The sequence below is a fragment of the Populus nigra genome, chromosome 2 (assembly GCF_951802175.1).
Source record: "Populus nigra chromosome 2, ddPopNigr1.1, whole genome shotgun sequence".
Lineage (NCBI taxonomy): Eukaryota > Viridiplantae > Streptophyta > Magnoliopsida > Malpighiales > Salicaceae > Populus > Populus nigra.
This window is the reverse complement of record NC_084853.1, coordinates 34,621,300-34,641,700: the sequence shown is the minus strand read 5'-3', so window position 1 is coordinate 34,641,700 and position 20,401 is coordinate 34,621,300. Positions and strand designations below refer to the sequence as shown.

The 20,401-nt window shown below is 37.1% G+C and overlaps 1 protein-coding gene and 2 pseudogenes across 3 annotated transcripts; 2 read left to right on the top strand and 1 right to left on the bottom strand.

Annotated features, from left to right (window-relative positions):
• The window catches only part of LOC133682941 (deoxyuridine 5'-triphosphate nucleotidohydrolase-like), a 59,647-nt pseudogene extending 51,841 nt beyond the window's left edge, over positions 1-7,806 (top strand).
• A 547-nt stretch (positions 7,807-8,353) lies between these two features.
• On the bottom strand, positions 8,354-11,169 carry LOC133682257 (glucan endo-1,3-beta-glucosidase 7-like). 3 transcript variants are annotated; one of them, XM_062105542.1, is made up of 4 exons: positions 11,036-11,169; positions 10,197-10,861; positions 9,781-10,104; positions 8,354-8,812 (listed from the first exon to the last, which is right to left on the bottom strand). In XM_062105542.1, the coding sequence occupies exons 1-4, from the start codon at positions 11,100-11,102 to the stop codon at positions 8,504-8,506; spliced, it is 1,365 nt and encodes a 454-aa protein (XP_061961526.1). In that variant the 5' UTR covers positions 11,103-11,169; the 3' UTR covers positions 8,354-8,503. The 3 variants fall into 3 exon arrangements, 1 of the variants encoding a protein (XP_061961526.1); XR_009836647.1 differs by having other exon boundaries at positions 8,671-8,806; positions 9,235-10,104; XR_009836646.1 differs by having other exon boundaries at positions 8,676-8,812; positions 9,235-10,104.
• A 4,560-nt stretch (positions 11,170-15,729) lies between these two features.
• Positions 15,730-16,100, top strand: LOC133682940 (deoxyuridine 5'-triphosphate nucleotidohydrolase-like; annotated as a pseudogene).
• Positions 16,101-20,401: the final 4,301 nt, after the last annotated feature.

The following is a 20,401-nucleotide window of genomic DNA, read 5'->3' as shown; positions in this document are numbered from 1 at the left end:
GATAAGCATTCAAAGATCAACTTCCTCCGGTGTGGGCCAAAACCCATGTATCCCATGCTTGTGTCAATATGTTCCCACAAAATTGAGTCAAAGGCTTTATGGAAATCTACCTTCAGTAAGAGGCCATGCTCCTTCTTGCTGCGCACACCATGGACAACCTCATTTGCTATCATGAAACCATCTAAAATCTGACGCCCAGCAATGAATGCAGACTGGTTAACACTGATTACATCTGTCAAGACACTTCTAAGCCTAGTGGATAATAGTTTTGCCACTATTTTATATAACCCGTGAATCAAGCTTATCGGACGAAAATGTGAGAATATGCTCGGCCCCTTTGATTTTGGAATCAGAGTTACAAAAGAAGAGCTGATACCCTTTGGAAGTTTACCGGTTCTGAAAAAACTTTTAACCAACATAAAAACTTCTGAGCTGATGATATTCCATACCTTTTTATAGAAGGAGAAGGTGAAACCATCGGGGCCAGGGGCTTTAGAACCATCACAGTCCCACACAGCTTGCTTAACTTCTTCCATTGAAGGTGGTCTTTCTAGCCAAATAGACTTTGCTTCTGAAATTTTGGAGAACCCCGAGCCTCCCATTTCAATTCTTTTACACGTTGGTTTCCGAAACAAGGATGAGAAGAAGTTGACAGCGCCTTCTTTTATATCATTTGGGGAGATTAGGTGACTACCATTATGATCAATCTTACTAATGTAGTTGCGGCCTTTCCTTAAACTTGCTGATATGTGAAAAAAACGTGTTCTTATCCCCCATTTTACACCAGTTTTGACGAGATTTTTGTCTCCAAATATCTTCAACCCTTCTGTTAACCTCCCATAAATCAGAGTTCAACCCCTGGAGCTTTGTTTTTTCGGTCTCAGACAAGGGACACACTTCGCTTTTGTTTTCAAGTGTTGTAATGGAGTTCTGGATGTCTGCAAGTTTTAGATTCTGATCCCCGAAAGTGGATTTATTCCATTGTCTCAGCTTTTTTCCCATGATCCCCAGCTTCTTAATCAGACTATACTCACCTGGAAACTCCTTACAACTATCAGACCAGAGGGCCTCAAAATCTGTTAAGAAAGAAGGGTGCGACAGCCAGCAGTTTATGAAACGAAACGGCTTCCACCCCCAGTCTACCTCAGGGCTTTGGAGGAGCAACTGACAATGATCTGACATCCCTTTAGGGTAGCGGCAAAGAGATAGAGACGGGAACTACAGTTGAAATTCCGGGGAAGCAAAAGCTCTGTCAATGCGACTCATAGACCCGCCCCTAAACCAAGTGAACCGGTGCCCCTGCATATTGTATTCAACCAGTTCACAGTCGGATATGAATCTGCGGAATGAAGTTTAACCTGATAGATTGAGGTTACCACTACTTCTCTCATTAGGGAGTAGAGTTTCGTTGAAATCGCTTATGACCACCAGTGGTAGTTCAAAAGCAAACTTAAGAGTGGTGATTTCTTCCCATAGATCAGCATGTTCTTTCACTGAAGATGCAGCGTAGACACCAACTATCATACCATTAAAAGAAGAGGGAATATGCATCCCACATAGGCTGATCCACTGCCCCCCAAATTCTATAGAGTTAACTTCAAAAACAGAGTTATCCCACATTGCTATAATCTCTCCTGATTTCCCTACAGATTCTAGAGAAGTCCATTTGACAGTTGCAATATTCCACAAATTTCTAATGAAGGAGTCACAACAATTATTTTTCTTGGTTTCTAAAAGGAAGCAGATACCAACATTATTTTTTATAAGCCTATTCCGGATGGAATTTCGTTTGTGTGGCATACCTAAACCATAGCTGTTCCAAGCAAAGATATTCATAACGAGAACAAAAACCAAGGCAGACTAGACTTAGCGGGGTAGAAAACTTACAACTGATTAACTGATGTCCACTCCTCTACTTCTCTGTCAATATTTCTCATTATTCCTTCTTCGTACCGTTTTAGTTCTTGCGAGTTTCCCAAACCTAGAGCCACAGCATCTTGTATCATTTGTTGAGTCTCCTTTTCACTGTCAAACCCCATTGTCTGGATGCTTCATACAGGTGATTTGAAACCGAATATTTCCTTGTTGGATTCCTGAGTTTAAGGAGTCTGAAGAATCACAATCCTCCATAATGTTAGCAACACTACCATTGGCTTGCAGCAACTTCAGTTTTCTTATTTTATGGCTATTCCCGCTTGCGTTTTCATTGGTCGCGTCTGCAGAGGTTTGTGGGCTGCTTTGAGGGTTCAATAGGGGTGGTAGATGGAGATGCTTGCCATTGGTTTCATCATCCATGGAGGCGTAGTTATGGTTCTTTCCAACGCCGGATGACTCGATAACAGGGGATGATATGGTGTCTTGTAGAGGTGTGTTATTTTGGGTGCTGGTTACCTTCATTGCAAGAAGGTTGGGTGCTCCATCAGAAATATGAGCTGCAAACGATCTAACTTTCATCACATTCTTCCTTTTGCTGAATGAAGATTTAGGTGCAAGCCCTCTGGATTTTCTAAGCTTCGTATCTTTTATTTTTCCTTCCAACTCCATTTCCACTATTTCTTGTGGTTCCGCCAGGTCACGTATGAATGCAGAGAAAGATTGTTGTTGTGTATTCTGGCTCTGATTTTGGGCTAGTATCATGTGTCTCGTTAGTTTTGGGGTAGGCCTTATAACCTGGGTTGAGGAGGCTTTAGTTTGTGCTTGTTTTTTATCGAGGCCCACTCTTGAAAAGGGTACTGCTGAGTCATCTGGGTTGCTGTAGTTGGTTTCTGCCACTTGTATATTTTCCTTAATGGTGTCATAGCATGGCTCTATAGAGGAAGATTGATAAGAGGCGGTGTGCATTTGCTGGTTTTTTGTCTGTAGCTTGTGTGTTTCCTTAGTTTCAGGAAAAAGGCAGAAGGTTTTGTATGTTGTGTCAGATTGGTCTAGGTTGCTGGGTAATTCAGTGTACCTTGTGCAGAGAATGAGAGAGGGGTCATTTTGCATGTCCTTGTCCTGTTGCACTGGTGAGGTCCAGTCAGCTTCTGGTTCATTTATACTGGCCGGCAAAAACTCTTCTGGAGGTATAAATTTACTGCATGTCTCTTCATTTGATTCTTCAGTGCCTGATGTATCCATTGAGTATTTAATTGTGGTAAACAGGGGGCTAAAACCTGGCTTCATTTCCTTGACTGATATATCAAATTCCTCTCCGTCTAGAATCAGTGAAAGCTGCTTGTTTAAAGTCGTGAAAGAGGTTGTGCTCAGAAGTACCTTGACTCCCATAAGTGAACCTTGACTCACACTTGTAATGTCGTAACCAATCATCTTACCTACATCTTCTACCATGAATTCAATACATCTGCGATTCCATCCAATCAGAGGAAGTCCTATAATAGACACCCAAGCAAATCTGTCTACTGCTTTTACTTCCCTCTTCCATGGTTTGATACTAGAGAAGTAGTTTGCCAAAGCAGAGCAACTGTTTATTAATTTTTTCTCCATGGTCTCTTTGTCTGTAAAGGTGATAACTGCTTGGCTTGCTCCCAGGAAGCGAAATCCAATTGCCTTCTTAACAGTTTTCAAAACCATATGCTCCAGATGTGTATACTCCACTTCTGTGGCTATAGAATCGACTAAACTTCTAAATAGCCATTCCTTGTCATCCTGTGTAGACTCATACACCACAGTCTTCTTTGATGGTTGTTGGATTAAAAGAGCTTCAACAAAGGTCCTGTTGTCTCTGAGGGCTAGTTTGGGCAAGATTTTGGTTTCTGGCTTTGTGGTGAGGGTTGTCTTTTCCCTGGAATTTGTAGGTGTTTGGAATCTTGCTAAGTTTGCACGAATTTTGAAAGAGTCAAACCATATAAGATTCAATCTGTCACAAAGTTCTGTTTCTTCTAAATGGGAGAAGAAAGTTACAAAACCAAACCGTCTTCCTATTTTTGTTTTTTTCCTGGAAACAAAGAGATTGGTGACCAGACTAATTTTTGAAAAAGCTTTTTTGAGATCTTGGTAATCAATCCAAGATGGAAAACGTTCAAAATAAAACTTAGTAAGAACAGAGGGAGTAGGAGTTGTGTTAGGTAAGTGTTTGTTGTTTTGACTGTTGTTTGTGTAACACATAGGTTGCAGAAAGTTCATGGTGGCAGGATGAAGAGGGGGGTGTTGTGTATGTTTAAGAGGGACATTGATAGGTATTTGTGGGGTTGGATTGTAAGAGGGAGGTTTGAAAGAGGTTGCTAAGACCTGGGTTGCAGGGGAGGGGATGATAGACAAAAGGGAAAGTGTTTGGGATGGGAGCATCGTTGCAGGGGAGAGGATGATAGACAGATGTGACTACAGCAGCTTCAAAAAAACTCGGAATAGTGCTGGAATTTCTGGCTGTCGCTGGTAATTTGAAAAATGAGGGGATCGGATAGATCTCCTCCTTGCTGCTTTTTCTGTGTCAGCTGTGTCACCGATGGAGACCTTTATGCATCTTGAGGAAACGAGGAGGGAGAAGACATCGTCCGGCCAGAGCTAACCGGTCTTCACCATTTGCTTTGTGTGCTGCAGCCCGGTTTCATTCTTCATGGTCAGTACTATGCATGAGCTCCACCCTGCATCCAAGCAATAGCTCCGGTGGAGGAAAGGGGAGAGATCGGCTGTCTCTTGATGATCTGGCTGCAGTTCTCTGTCCTATTCTCTGTCCTCTTGGGCGATGAAAGATCTCTTCAGATCTGCAGCGAGAGGATCTCATCTGCTTTTTTCCTTTGGTCTCACTTTCTTCTTCTCCTTTACAAGTGGCTGGCGGCTGTGTTGGGTCCAAGATGAAGGTGAGGGTGGCTGGTTGGTTTGGTGGTCGGTGGAGCCCGATCTGTAGGGAGAAGAAAGCAGAACAGCCCCTGCCCTTCGTGGCTTTTTCTTCTCCCCGGTTCTGGGTCTCCTCTTCTCTCAGTTTTCCCTGAAGAAGAATGCCATCCTTCCTCTGTGATTCTTCATCTGTGTGTGTATTTTCCTGGGGTGGTTGATCTGGCGGTTGTTGCTGGTTTTGGTATTGAATCTTTTTGCTGGTTTTGGTAAATTATGTTCCGAAAGAGAGAGAGGATGGGTTTGATTGACTGGTGTGGTTGAAAGAGCGGGAAGATTGGGATCGGTTTTGAGAAGGTGGGATGGAAGATCACCGCTTGTTGATTTCTTTAATGTTTACTTGCTTTAAATCCCACGTCCAGCTGTGACTGGTGAACCCACTGGGAAGAGATCCATTTGATGTATTAATTGTAATGATACAGTGGAACGGAGGGAAGCTGCAGGAATGGTGAATATAGCAATGAGCCTATTTGCCAGTATTTTAGGCTGTGGCTGGAAGTCACACTTACGATGTATCATCGTTATTTTTCTGCATTGTTAGATAAAAGATCACGTCTCTCTTTTTCTCCCATCATTCCCTCCCTACATGCATGCATGTGCGCGCGCGCTCGCTCGCTCGCGGGCGTGCTGTTTAGAAAGTGCTTCATTGTGGTGAAAATTGTGAAGAATCAATCAACCACATGATTTAGCCTCCATCAAAGAAGTTGAAGAACCTCTTGCAACATTAATCAAAACCACCAAATCCATCTCAATCTCAGATTGTCCATGCTTATGTTGCCAAGCTAGGCAAAGGACCCGGGACACCAGCCTACAGACCCATCTTGATGGATGTAAATACCCCAAATTAGTTTGTCAATTTTTTTTTATCAAAGTAAAGATGGATTAAAAATTAATTTAATTTTCTTAGTCAAATCTTCTCAATGTTTAACATTAAATTTTTTTAATAATCAATTTAATTTTGGTATATGAAAGCTATCTTTAAAAAAAAAAGTCATTTCAATATATATATATATGAAATGCTTACTACGTACAGCAGCCGACATGAAATATAAAAGAAGTTTAAACATGAAGAAGACATTGTCAAATTTTGAAGATGTTGTTGAGATGATTAAATAATACCCATTTCATCGTCATATGCCTTTTGGTCGTGGGATTCAGCTCAAAAGTTATTTTCATATTCTAAATTGTTCTGACAACTCTTAGGAAATTCTGGGTTTGCAAGGAAAGTCCAACTCCAAAACCGTGTGTGTGTGTGTGTGTGGATATTACCATTAAGGTTGCTAGCAGTTGCAAGTTGCTAATACTATTATTATATATATGTTCATAGTTACAGCTTGAGAGATTACAATTGGCTGGAGACCATGTTATTCACAAGGAAGATATATTAAAGATTGCGGTTTACGGGCATTCAAAGGCTTTCTTTCTTTCATTTACCATTGACATTCATGCTATCAATGCTAGCTAGTTTACCATGTAGTTTACCATGATATAACTTCAATCTACCACCGTGAATCTTGTAATATCAAGAATCTGGCCGGGATTAGATTTCAAATTAAATCAAGTGATTAATTTGATTAAAATCTAATTTGTTTGACTTTATTTTAAAAACAAATCTTAAAATGAAATTATTTTGAAATGACCGATCAATTCATTCAACCCATAAATCCACCTTTAACAGGTCATTTGATAACACCTCCTCCATTATCAAATCAAGTCTTTATCACCTGTGTTTCTCTCTTGTGGGTTTTCTTTGAAGCATAAACATAGGTTCTTATCAACAATCAATCACATATGGCTCAAGGTTACTCAACTTTTTCCCTAATATTACTAATAACAATAAACTTACTCAAATTTAAATGGGTCCGGCTACAACACCAAGCCCAACAGCTTTGGACCCCTTAAATTGCGGACCTAAAAGCCTTGGGTCTGGCTGCATTCCGAATCAATTAGAGTTAGGTGAAGACGCAAGATCCAAGAGTATTAGATATGACGTGGACCCATTAACCTAAGGTCTGACTCTTGACCCAATTGTCATGTGTCAGGGAGGGCTACAAGACCCAGGGGACTTCAGTCTGCTCCCTGCCACCCCCAAACAACTTGGGTCTGGCATGCCCTTCCAGACCCACGTTAATATTAATAAAAATAATTGATTTTACCCTTGAAATCACATCTATGTTTTTTTGAATAGTAATAAAATTTATTTCAAATTTAATAATATGAATGAATTTAATAATATTGATGATATTAATAATAATATTAAACTTATCTGAACTAAGTTTTTATAGTTTTTAATCCCTTCAAATAAAACTTATTGTTTTTCTTCAATAATAATAATATTTTTCTTCAAATTATTAATGATAATAATAATAATAATTTTACCCTTCAAATCAAATCTATGGTTGTTGTTCAAAATTAATGATATATTTTTAAAATTTCTTAATTATGATATTAATAATATTAATTATAATAAAAATAAAAATATTTATAATAGAAATAATATTAATCATCATAAAAATAAAAGTATTTCTAATACAAATAATAATATTTTTAATATTAATAATAACAATAAACTTACCCAAGTTTAAGTGGATCCGGGTGCAACACCAAATCCAAGAGCTTTGGACCTCAAATGTCGGATCCAAAAGCCTTGGGTCTGGCTACAATTCGAACCCATTAGGGTTGGGTGAAGACGCAAGATCCAATAGCATTGCGTCCTAACGCGAACCCATAAGCCTAGGGTTTAACTCCTGACCCAATTGTCTTTGGTCAGGTAGACCTGCAAGATCCAAGGGATTCGGGTCTGCCCCATGCCACTCCTGAGCAACTTGGGTCTGACATTTTGATTTCGAGGTAAAGGTTCGCGATAGAATTGCGGTGTTGATTCTTGAGAAAATTGTAACTCCTGATATCATGGAAGTCGATGATTTGGATGCAACTGTGAGAGGTGTTGGAGGGTTTGGATCTACTGGTGTTTGAGCTTCCTGTGATTTGTAATGTTTCCATAAGTGTTTCTCTTTCTTGGTGTTTAAACTTAGCAAACATATGGCAGACTATAAGCAGTAAAAGTTTAAGGTTTGGTGAAGGACTTCCTTTTGTTAATGAAGACACAAGTGTTTTATGGTTTCATTTCCTTTTTTATCTTTTTATATTTAGCCTTTTGTTAACAAGGCTATATCTATTTTATTGTTGTTTGCATGGATAGGAACTATAAAAAAAAAAGCATGATGTATAAATACTCACAATTTCACCAATGAAATCTACCAAAATTGGAGATTTCTGATACTCATAAGAATCAAATTTCTATTAAATGAGCCAGTTGATCCAGATATAAAATATATAAAGAAATCACAATGCCAAATACAACAACATCTTTGCTCGTCCAATTGGATTGGGAACTGAGCGCGCCATTTAAAAGTGTAAATAAAGCTAACTCATAAACTTAACTTTTCCTTTCTTCTCTCTTTGGCTAAATTGTTTTTTTTAAAAAAAAACAAAATTAATAATAATACTCAACCAGCAAATATCTCGAACTGATTTTCCAATTATTTTTTTAATTTACTCCTAAACAATAGAATCAACAGAGAAACTTTTATAATAAAATCAACAGAGAAACTTATAAAATAGAGTGAAAAACCCTAACCCATCTTCATCGTTTCTTTACAACTTTCTAATTCTAAGTTTGCAAGTAATAAAAGAAAAGGCAAATCAAAGAAAGTCTCGTAAACCCATACAACAAACCTAAATTAAAAATCTTAATTAAATATACTTTGTTGATGTCACTGCTGCTGCTGATGTTGATGGTGACGGTGTTCGTGCCCGTGCCCGTGCTCGTGCTCGTGCCCGTGCCGGTACTCGTGCTTGTGCTCGTGCTGCTATTATTGTTGCTGGTGGTGGTACTGGTGGTGGTACTGGTGGTAGTAGTGCTAGTGGTGGTGTTCGTTGCTGTTGGTGAAGGTTGTGGTGATGCTGCTGGTGACTGGGTCTGTTTCAATAAATTAAATGGGTTTTTGAAGATGCAATATGCAATATTTTGGATTTATTTATTTATAAATAATGATTCTATGTATTTCAAATATTGTTGATAAAGATATATTAAACAATTAAATATTTCTTTCTACTATTTTTTTATTATTATTAATAGAGACATAGAGAGCCTGAGTTTTTCTTTTTTTGTCATTGATTTTTTGTTCAAGAGCTTTTTTTTAGTACAATTTAGCCTTTTTCTTTCTTGAAAAGGAACTGTCCACTATATTAACAAACAAAATGCTTAGTGATGTTTTAAAACCCACCTTCCCAACCAAACACAGAAATTTAAATGCCAAATCAAAGGAAAGCTCAGGAATAGAACACTTGGCTGTTGAAAACTCGAAATACCAATGAAATGCACATAAATTTTGCTCTTACCTGGTTACTTGTAGAGAGTCCACCTGAGTTTTTCTTTTTTTGTCATTGATTTTTTGTTCAAGAGCTTTTTTTTAGTACAATTTAGCCTTTTTCTTTCTTGAAAAGGAACTGTCCACTATATTAACAAACAAAATGCTTAGTGATGTTTTAAAACCCACCTTCCCAACCAAACACAGAAATTTAAATGCCAAATCAAAGGAAAGCTCAGGAATAGAACACTTGGCTGTTGAAAACTCGAAATACCAATGAAATGCACATAAATTTTGCTCTTACCTGGTTACTTGTAGAGAGTCCACCTGAGTTTTTCTTTTTTTGTCATTGATTTTTTGTTCAAGAGCTTTTTTTTAGTACAATTTAGCCTTTTTCTTTCTTGAAAAGGAACTGTCCACTATATTAACAAACAAAATGCTTAGTGATGTTTTAAAACCCACCTTCCCAACCAAACACAGAAATTTAAATGCCAAATCAAAGGAAAGCTCAGGAATAGAACACTTGGCTGTTGAAAACTCGAAATACCAATGAAATGCACATAAATTTTGCTCTTACCTGGTTACTTGTAGAGAGTCCAACATCATAAACCATGGTGAGATCAGTCTTGAAAAGTCCAGGTGATCGCTCGGAACCAGGTCCAGGTTTCAAGTCTTCGTCATAAAGAGCAAAGAGGTATGTATCCACTGATTTTCCTGGCATGAGTGGAGTGCCCACCATCGATCGAAGGTGTGCAATCAAATTGCCATTGTAAGCCTTGGCATTCTCAATGCTTGGCCCTACGTCGTTGTCATCTCCTTTAAATGGCCATCCAGTCTCAGCCACCACAATCTCAACATTCTTAAATCCCATAGAATTCAGTGCAGAATAAACTGCATCCACCTGCAATTGATTAAACCACTTGTCAGTAGCATTTTATATTAGATCATCTATTGATACAGAATTTTCGCACTTGCAATTTGATTTACTCTCACCTGAGCATCGAACATGTTCATGTACTTGATCTTAGTGTTTCCATCCATTCGTCCTGCATTCGGCTGGAAAAGGCAAAAAGCGAGAGTCTCAGGCCTTGTATCGCTTCTATAAGCAAAGTATGGGTAGGGATTGAATGCGAAAGGCGAACCATTCGCACTATTAAACTCCAACAAGCCCTTCATCAGATCCCCATAACTTGGATCAAAGCTTCCAGAAGAAGGTGGCTCAGACTGCTTAAGTACTCCCATCGAATGAACTGTGGAGACCTTAATTTTACCCCCGAGCGATGCATCATTTAGAGCATTCTGTACATTTTGCATTGCTGGTAAGAGCTTGTTCATGAGATTCTGGTCATTGGAAGTCATGACCTCGTTGCCGACAGTGATGAGGATGATATTGCTAGCTGGATAGAAGGGAAGCACGTTTGTGTTGATCCAGCTCTTGGCAAAATGGGGATCAGAGGCTAGTCCTGGAATGTCACCATTTGCAGTGCCGATAACAATTCCAATTCCGGTGTTGGCTAAGGCTTTGATTATGGCGGGGTCCGATCCATATAATCGGACCTTTTGGATTGAAATGGATTGAAGAAGTTTTGCATTGGATGATGGTGTTGGAAGGTTGTCCGCAAGCTGGCCATAGTTTATACCGAGGAATGACTGCGAGTCTGCACAAAAAGCAGCAAAATTTAAAGCAGATGATCAAACATCAATTTTTAAACGACAAAACAGAACACCAACATATTTTTTGTTTTCATAGACTGAAATGAAGACAGCTCAGTTAAGGTAAATTCTTTAGAAATAGAAGGAGGTAATTAAAATAGAAAGAGACGCAAACTTACTTGCGATTTTTACAGTCAGTAAGAAGGAAAGGAGTAGGAAAGCAGCAGTATAAGGAAGCACCACCATGGCTTAGGAGGAGCGGTTTCTGTTCTGTTTTTTTTTTTAACTGGAGTGGGCATTAAATATAGAATATGCTACAAGTCGAGTATAGAAGCGTAAAGATGACTTCGGGTGGTGAATTAAATTGTCACAATTATTTGATAATAATTTTGTGTTGTAGCGTACTTAATTAGCACACGATATCGCATGTCTTCAAAGAATTAATTATAAGCTGACGCAATGGTTGTGACAATGCTTAGTGTTAGTTGTTAACAAGCTAGCTTTGAAGTGTTTGTCATCGCACTATAACATTCTAATCGATTTGAGTTCTCTGCCTTTCCCTATTGTTTTCCACATAACCAAAAGGCAGGTCAATAGTCCTAAGAAAAAAAAAAAACAACGGCAAATACACTTTAAAAAGGTACTTATCTATTAGATTCGAATATATACGATTAACTAAGGCAATAAAAAAAATTTAATGAACATAATAATTAATCAGTTCGGTTTTTATAAAAGACTAAATTATTGTTGGGTTTATTTAAATTAAAAAGAAAGCATGAAGACAAGATGTTTAAATTGTGTTTGAATATAGTTTTTACATATGTTTAGATAAAATAAATAATATGATGTGAAGGCATAAAGAATAAAAGGATTATTTGATGGAGGAATTATGAACATAAATCAAGAAAAGAAGTAACTTGATTTAAATATGTGGTTGTATGTGAAATGATGATGTTATGTTTGTAAATGAATTTTTATCGGAACGAATGAAAAAAAAATTATGTGCTTTGCATTTCGGCATGTAAGAAAAATATTAATGGACTAATGATATAATGACATTTGATTGATTCAGGAGTGATGTCTGGAGCTGGTTATCAGACAGGAGGAGTTGGTTATCATACGAGAGGAGTTAGGTCATCACGAATAGAAGGTAGGTGATTCGTCATCTTATTTTGTAATTATTAGTTTTCCTTAAATATCCGAGTTGTGGTGATGATTAGCTCTGGCTAATGGCATTCGAGACGGATGACCAAGTTGTGTTGATGATTAGCTCCAGCTAATGGCATCCGAGATGGATGAACAGGTTGTTTTGATGATTAGCTTCGGCTAATGGCATCCGAGATGGATGATCGGGTTGTGATTGTTGATTAGCAAGAAGGATGACCGGGTTGTGATTGTTGATTAGTTTCGGCTAACGGCATCCGAGATGGATGACCGGGTTATGGTTGATGATTAGTTTTAGTAAATGACATCCTAGATAGATAGCCAAGTTGATTATGATGATTGGCTTCGGCTAATGGTATCCGTAAGAGATGATGAGTTGACTTGTGTGGTTGGTTTTGGTTAATGGCATTCGAGACAGGTGACCGAGTTTAAATATTGCAATTAGTTACGATTAAAAGCATCTAGGATGAATGACTGAGTTAAAGTGAAGTAATTAATCCCAACCGAAGATTAAATTGCTGCCTACCACTCCTATAGAGGTGTTGGGGCGTGTGCATGAGGATAATACAAGAAGTGAAGTAATGAGGGTTGCACAGTGTATTTGAGAAGTGAATGAAAGAATGTACTCACCTTCAGTTGATAACAAAAAATAACAATAACATCCTTCTAGTTATTATTATTATGTTTAGATTATTTATAGTTCTTGTATCCATGCTATTTTTGTAACAGGGGCATCATACAATCAAGGTACATAGGAAAACAGTTCCACAAGTTCTCATATTTTAAAAAGTGTTATGTACCAGTTTGTTTTAAATGTTATATTGAATATTTGCCTTTTGATACTTTTTTAAGGACTTGTAATGAAAACTGAATTGGAACATGGATGTGGATGTGCATACATGTAGATATGATATTCTGAATATATTTATGTGGTATTCTTGTTTATGAGGATGTTGTGTTGAGAAATTACATGAGAATCGTATGAAAGGAGGTATTATTTGTGTAAAATTGTTGTTCGGCACTCATATATAAACTCGTGTTGATAACGAGACTAGAATAGAAATGTAAATTCATAAGTATGTTAATATCATGTGATGTAAACACCTTGAAAAAAATCAAGAGAATATCATTGTTAAAGTGTATTTGCCTTTTGGTTACGTGGAAAACAAGAGAGAATTAGGCAAATAGATTGGAAAGTTACGGTGCGATGAGAAACACTTCAAAGCTAGCTTGTTAACAACTAACACAAGCATTGCATCAGCTTCTAAATTCTTTGAAGACAAGTTAATTATCCTTCCAAGTTTCAAAGCCTCTCTGTAGAAATAAACATGCGATAACGTGCGCTAATTAAGTACGCTACAACACAGAATTATTATCATGTAATTGTGTTGTAGCACACGTTTCCAAATCACTAATAATGAATAAATTGAAGAATTATATTGTCCAGTGTACATTATGTTTTCCATGAAATAAATAAAATAAAATAAAAAATTGAGAATTATTCTTTATTAAATTGAATTAATATAATTAAGTAGTTAATTTCTTCACTTGCGAATATCTAATATTCATTTTTTTTCTTAACGTAAAAGGTAAGTAATATGGGTTGGTTCAGTTTGATTTGGATAAAAAAATTTAACTAATTTTTTTTTTAATTTTTTTAAATTAAACTAAATAAAAAAATTGATTTATTCAATCTTATTTATGTTAAAATCAAATAAATTTAAATAGGTTAATAATAAAAAAAAACTTAGACTATTTTTATCAAGGGTTTGATTTTCTTGAGATAGAAAATGATTTGTTTAGTTTTGTTATATATAATTTTGGTTTTTTGGGTTTGATTTCTTGATTTAATTTTGTTGGTTTCTAAAATGTAAAACCAAAATCAAACCGATCAATTTTTTTAAAATCTTTTAATTAATTTTTTTTTTTTATAGTTTTAAAACCTGACCCGGTAATCGACCCAATTTAATGATCGGATCAAGGGTTAGATGGTACCATAGTTTTTTCCATAGTTTTATAGTTCCTATCCATGCCTTCCCTGTTGCCACTGTTTCTTTCGGTTCATCTCCGTCGAAACAGTAGTTTCTAAAGTTTTATTAACTTGATCTATTATGCTTTAAGACTCCATAGCCAAACAAACAAAGCAACATGGCTAATCCGATCCAACCAGGCGGGGCTTGCTTTGAACTGAACACAATAGCATCTCTTATGCCATGAATCTCTTCCATCAAACTTCTGATAAAAATCCTTTAAACTGTGATTTCTCACAATCAGTCATTTTCTTTTCCAACAACCCCAGCAAGTTTTCTCAAAACACTTCCCTCTTGGTTTTACTAATCCCTCTTCATGTTGCTGCATTTGCGCATAAACTGGGTTTGGCATGGTAGCGGGACCCAACGTTGTTGGGTTTGACTGCCAAACGTGGCCCAAACACTTTCAAAAAGTGATAATAGCATTGGATTCTACTATCTAGCAGCACCCAATGTTTTTTGGTTTGGCTAAGGCAGATTCAAAACACTTCAAAAACGAGTTAGGTCTGATTGCCCAGCTAGACTCACCGATCTTGGGTTTAGCTAGGCAGTGAGATCTAATATCTTTGGGTCTGGCTGCGCAACCATAACCAAAAATATTATTATTTATATTTTAAATTTTTAAATTTTTTTTTATTATTAGTGTTATTAATATTAAAAATATTATTATTTGTCTTATAAATATTGTTATTTTTTATTATAATTAATATTGTTAATATTTAAAATCTTATTATAATTAATATTATTAATATCATAATTAAGAAATTTAAAAAATATATCATTAATTTTGAAAAACAACCATAGATTTGATTTGAATGATAAAATTATTATTATTATTATTATTATTCTCATTATTATTATTATCATTAATAAATTAATTTGAAGAAAAATGTTATTACTATTGAAGAAAAACAATAAGTTTTATTTGAAGGGATTAAAAACTATAAAAACTTAGGTAAGATAAGTTTAATATTATTGTTAATATTATCATAACTCAATTCTGGTTTATTCTCCAAAATTCACTTTTTAAAAACAATAAAATAAAGGCTGACAGCGTGGAGAAATTAAGCAGGCCGAGAATACAACTGCAATTTTGAAGGAAATTCAAGGCCTAATTGTACCCTATTATGACAAAAAATGAAGAAAAAAAATGCAAATTCAAGAACAAATTAAAAGATTATTGGATGAATTTGCATAAGAATTAAGTCCAAAGATATAATTAATTTATTAATATGAATGAATTTAAAAATATTTATGATAATATAATAATATTAAACTTATATGACCTAAGTTTTTATAGTTTTTAATCCCCTCAAATAAAACTTATTGGTTTTCTTCGATAATAACAATATTTTTCTTCAAATTTATTAATTTAATAATAATAATAATAATAATAATTTTACCCTTTAAATCAAATTTATAGTTTTTTTTTCAAAATGAATGATATATTTTCAAAATTTCTTAATTATGATATTAGTAATATTAATTATAATAAAACAATAACATTTATAATAAAAATAATATTAATTATAATAAAAACAAATATATTTATAATACAAATAATAATATTTTTAATATTAACGATCATAAAAATAAAAATATTTATAAACCAAAATAATAATATTTTTAATATTAAAATTAAAAATACTTATAATATAAATAATAATATTTTTAATATTAAAACTCTTATACCTACATATTTGAGCATTGCTATACATAAGGAACTTATGCTCGTATTGGTAAATCTCACTTCATACATTTGAATTTATGTTCACATATGGTTTGGTTTTGTTTCTACAACAAGTTTTGTTCTAGCACCCAGATCAGGATTGGCATGGAAGCACTCGATTGATGTGGGTGCTGGTATCATAGATGCTGATTACAGAGGCCCTGTTGGGGTTATCACTCTAATGTTGATTTCGAGGTAAAGGTTGGTGATAAAATTGTGCAGTTGATTCTTGAGAAAATTGTAACTCCTGATGCCATGGAATTTGAGGATTTTGATGCAACTGTGAGAGGTGTTGGAGGATTTGGATCTACTTGTGTTTGAGCTTTCTGTGATTTGTAATGTTTTTTTTTAAATGTTTCTTTTTCTTAGTGTTTAAATTTAGCTAACAGATAGTGGATTAAACAGTAAAAGTTTTGGGTTTGGTGAAGGACTTCCTTTTTTTTTTTTTGTTAATGAGTCAACCTAGCAAAAGACAAGGTTATGGGTTACCCGTCAAGTTGTCATGATTGAGTTTAATAACTAGTAAATGTAAAGAAACCGAAGATATACCAATAAGAAATACTCTGATATTCCACGACCGATTAGATCAGGGAACAAGGAATCAGAACCCAAAGATCTGTAGAACAAGGTGAATGAAGCCAGCAAGAATATTTTTTAAATATGAAACGAATTGATTAACAAAGTTGACACGAGGATGATGAAAATTATCAAATGATAGATTGGCAAGTGAAACCATCTTCAAACTAGAGAAGGTTGTTGATATAAGATCTTATAATTAGAGAATTCAAAGTTGAAATTTTATACATAATTTGGAATTATATTACGTGAATTAACATTTACAAAAGATTGTAGCACTTTTCCTACACTCATTGTTGTAACCCATTTTTGGATCCCTACACATAAATATATAATAATAATAAATAAATAAATAAAAAATAGAACAGTTTTGTTTTGACACTGTTCCTTTTCCCGCTGCTGCTCCCAAAACTTAGAGCCCCACGCCTTTTTAAACAAGAAACAATGACTACATGCTGCTCTCAAAACTTAAAGCCCCGCGCCCACTAGCCGATCAACCGCCGCGTGCCCTGCTCCCCATGCGTAGCAACGTCCCCGCTCCCCCGTCGCCTATAAATGCTGCTCTTAGCAGCTGCAAAAGGGAGGGGGGTTTGAGAGAGTTCAGTTTTGAACGAGAAAGAGAGAACCAAACCAGCCCCCCTCCATTTTGATTTTCTTCTGGGCGCTGCCCCCGCTTGTTTTTCTGCCAGAATCAAAGCAGCCACCCCCTTGCTTGCACATTGATCCATCTTCTTTCTCCCAGCACCGAACCAGAGCACAAGACAGCCCTCGAGAGCCCTGATTCTCAATTTCCCCCCTACACACGTCCTCATTTTCCTCTCCTGAACCGTCTCCCTCTCATTTGGCAACAAGAAAAAACCAGAGAACAAAAGCCCCCCTCTTCTCTGCTTTTCTCCCCTGAGGCCGGCCATTTCAGAGCCTCTCCCCGTCATCCCTCTATCGGCTGCAGCCCTTTCACCAACGCCCTCATTATCTCCTCCATCCCAGCAGCAGCAGCAACACCAGGAGGAGGAGCAGCGGCAGCAACACCACCAACCACACCAGCTCATCACTCCTTCGTTCCAGCAGCCACACCAGGAGGAGGAGCAGCCGCAGCAACTCCACCAACCGCACCAGCAACTGCACAGACGAGGAGGAAAGGCGGCAAAGCAACGGGAAGAGGAGGAAACAGTTCCCGCTGCTGATTAGGCACTCCCTCCAGCTGACTACGGGATTTCTGCTGGGGAATGGAGTAGCACTATAGCTGATAGCCAATGGACGACTGATGCAGCCCAACAACCCATTCCTGCTGCCGACTTCTTCCCAGAGCAAGGTGGACTTTCTGTTTTGAATGGGGTGTAGCTCCTGCTCCAGCGCCAGCCCTTCACTCTCCCTTCCTCTTCGCTGCTAACAGCAGCTCATTACGGAGAAGATGGAGGAATAAGAGGGGAGGCCAAAGGACAGTAGAGAAGGAGCAGAAAACCGAGACTCCAAGGGCGCCAATCTTTTGCCATGCCAGCAGAAGACTTTCTTCCACCGGTGAACGAGACGACAACACCGTGAGCAGCCATAAGCAAGAGCAGCACATCAACAGGGATCCTTCCTCCCAAAGCGGCGACAACAACCCCGCGAGCAGCAGAAATAGAGGAGAACAGAGCTAAAAAAAAAAACAGAGAAGAAAGGCCAACCGCCAGCCCAGCCATCCTCCGGTCAGCAACCGCCAGCAGCACCGCCTTCAGAGCCACCATAGGTCAACCCTCTGACCCTTATCTCTGTTTACTGTTCATCTTCTTGCATGCAGAACGTGCACTGTGCACGTTCTACAAGCAAGAAAATAATTATCCGATTACTGTGTGCACAGTAACCGGCTAACTAATTAACGGGGTACTGTGAACAGTAACCAGTCATGTTGTTTCGGGCTGGGCTGAGTCCAGCCCTGTAGAAAGTAGGCCCAATTTATTTTGGGCTGATTTCAGCCCAGTTTCCTTTTGGGCCGGGTCTGGCCCGTTCGAACAAAAATTCTTCAAAAATTCTTTCAAAAAATATGTGATTTTCTGTAATTTTATTAATGTATTTTGATCAATATCGGTTTGTATTTTTATACTGTAATTTTTTTAATAATACTCAACCAGCAAATATCCTCTAATTTTCCAATTGTTTTTTTCAATTTACACCTAAACAATAGATTTGACAAAAAAACTTATAAAATATAGAGAAAAACCTTAACCCATCTTCATCGTCTCTTTACAACTTCTTATTCTAAGTATGCAAGTCATAAAAGAAAATGAAAATCAAAGAAAGTCTTATAAACCCATACAACAAACCTAAATTGAAAATCCTAATTAAATATCCTTTGTTGCTGTCGCTACTGATACTGATGGTGTTCGTGCTCGAGCTCGTGCTCATGCCCATGGCCGTGGCCGTGCTCGTGCCCGTGCCCGTGCCCGTGCTACTGTCATTGTTGCTAGTAATGATGATGGTGCAGGTGGTGGTGGCCGTGGCTGCGACTACTAGTGACTGGGTCTGTTTCAATAAATTAAATGGGTTTTTGGAGGTGAAATATGCAAGAATATTTTGGATTTATTTTTTTTAGTACAATTTGGCCTTTTTCTTTCTTGAAAAGGAACTGTCCATTCTATTAACAAACAAAATGCGTAGTGATGTTTTAAAACCCATCTTCCCATCCAAACACAGAAATTTAAATGCCAAATCAAAGGAAAGCTCAGGAATAGAGAGTGGCCTTCCCAACCAAACACAGGATAGCTCAGGAATGGAAATTTAAATGCCAAATCAAAGGAATAGAACACTTGGCTGTTGAAAACTCGAAATACCAATGAATTGCACGTAATATCATGATTGATTGGCCAAAGCCGAGTAGTGTGAAAGGCCTGCGTGGTTTCTTGCGACTTACTGGCTATTACCGAAAGTTTGTCCAGAACTATGGTACAATTGCATCTACTCTTACAACTATGTTACCCAGGGATTCTTTCAGATGGACAGATGAGGCAGCTCAAGCTTTTTGAGCACTTAAAACACTACCATGTCCAGCACCCAACGATCTCAATGCAAGTAAGAGTTTGAAAATTTTAAGTTTCTACCCAACTTTTAACCCATGTTTTAATATAAAAAAATAAAAATAAAATAAAAAAAATAAGGATTTACATGTGACGATAACATAGAGCATCAGGGTTAAGGAAGCAATATGTCAAGGAGATAATTACTGAATCATATATAATTATTGTAATATAAAATATAATAGATATATGATTTGATTTGTACTGGTTATGGAAAATAATCATATAATAGATATATGATTTGATTCGTACTGGTTATAGAAAATAATCACTATAATATAAATACTATATATATAGGATTTATTAGTGTTGGTTATAGAATACAAACTCTGCAATAATTATAAAAATTTTCTATATAAATTAACCTTCCGCTATAATAAAAGAAGGGGAGAAAAATTTACAAGGGGGCGGAGAGACAAACAAAAATGAGAGGAAACACAGAAAAAAAACCTGCTCATCTTTAGCAAAGAAAACCCTAACTCTATTTCTCTAGCAAAGAAGCCGTAGCTCCTCCTCCTTTTTTTTTTAAATAAAAACAACGAAGCAGCCCCTCCATTTGAAGAAACTAAGGATCTCTCTCTGGCCATACACTGTCCCCCCTCCCTTTCACCAGAACCCCCATTCCCCTCTCGGCCATTCCACCATCGCCATCTCTCCTCCAAAACGCAGCAGTTCCCCTCTCTGTTATTCCCCCATCTCCATTCTTCCCTTGCAAAAGAACCCCATTAAAGCCACAACCCCTTTGTCCTTTTACCTATAGCCAACCATTTTCCCCCGGACTCGTCATCTCCAACCATCCCAGCCTCCCTTAGAAGCCCTGATTGTTACTCAAACCAGCAACCCATGTACACTCACACCATCTTCCCCAAACCATGACCACCATCTCCTCCCGAACTAGTCTCCCTTGCAAAACCAGAGAACCCCATTAAAGCCACAACCCCTTTCTCCTCTTACCCATAGCCAACCATTTTCCCACGTTTCCCACTCACAGCC

What these genes read in the sequence shown, in the direction of transcription:
- LOC133682257 (XM_062105542.1), bottom strand. Translation starts at nt 11,102, where the DNA reads ATGGTGGTGCTTCCTTATACTGCTGCTTTCCTACTCCTTTCCTTCTTA. An exon ending in TGAACATGTTCGATGCTCAG is followed by an intron (nt 10,105 to 10,196) that starts GTGAGAGTAAAT and finishes AATCAATTGCAG; the next exon opens with GTGGATGCAGTTTATTCTGC. An exon ending in GACTCTCTACAAGTAACCAG is followed by an intron (nt 8,813 to 9,780) that starts GTAAGAGCAAAA and finishes TTATTGAAACAG; the next exon opens with ACCCAGTCACCAGCAGCATC.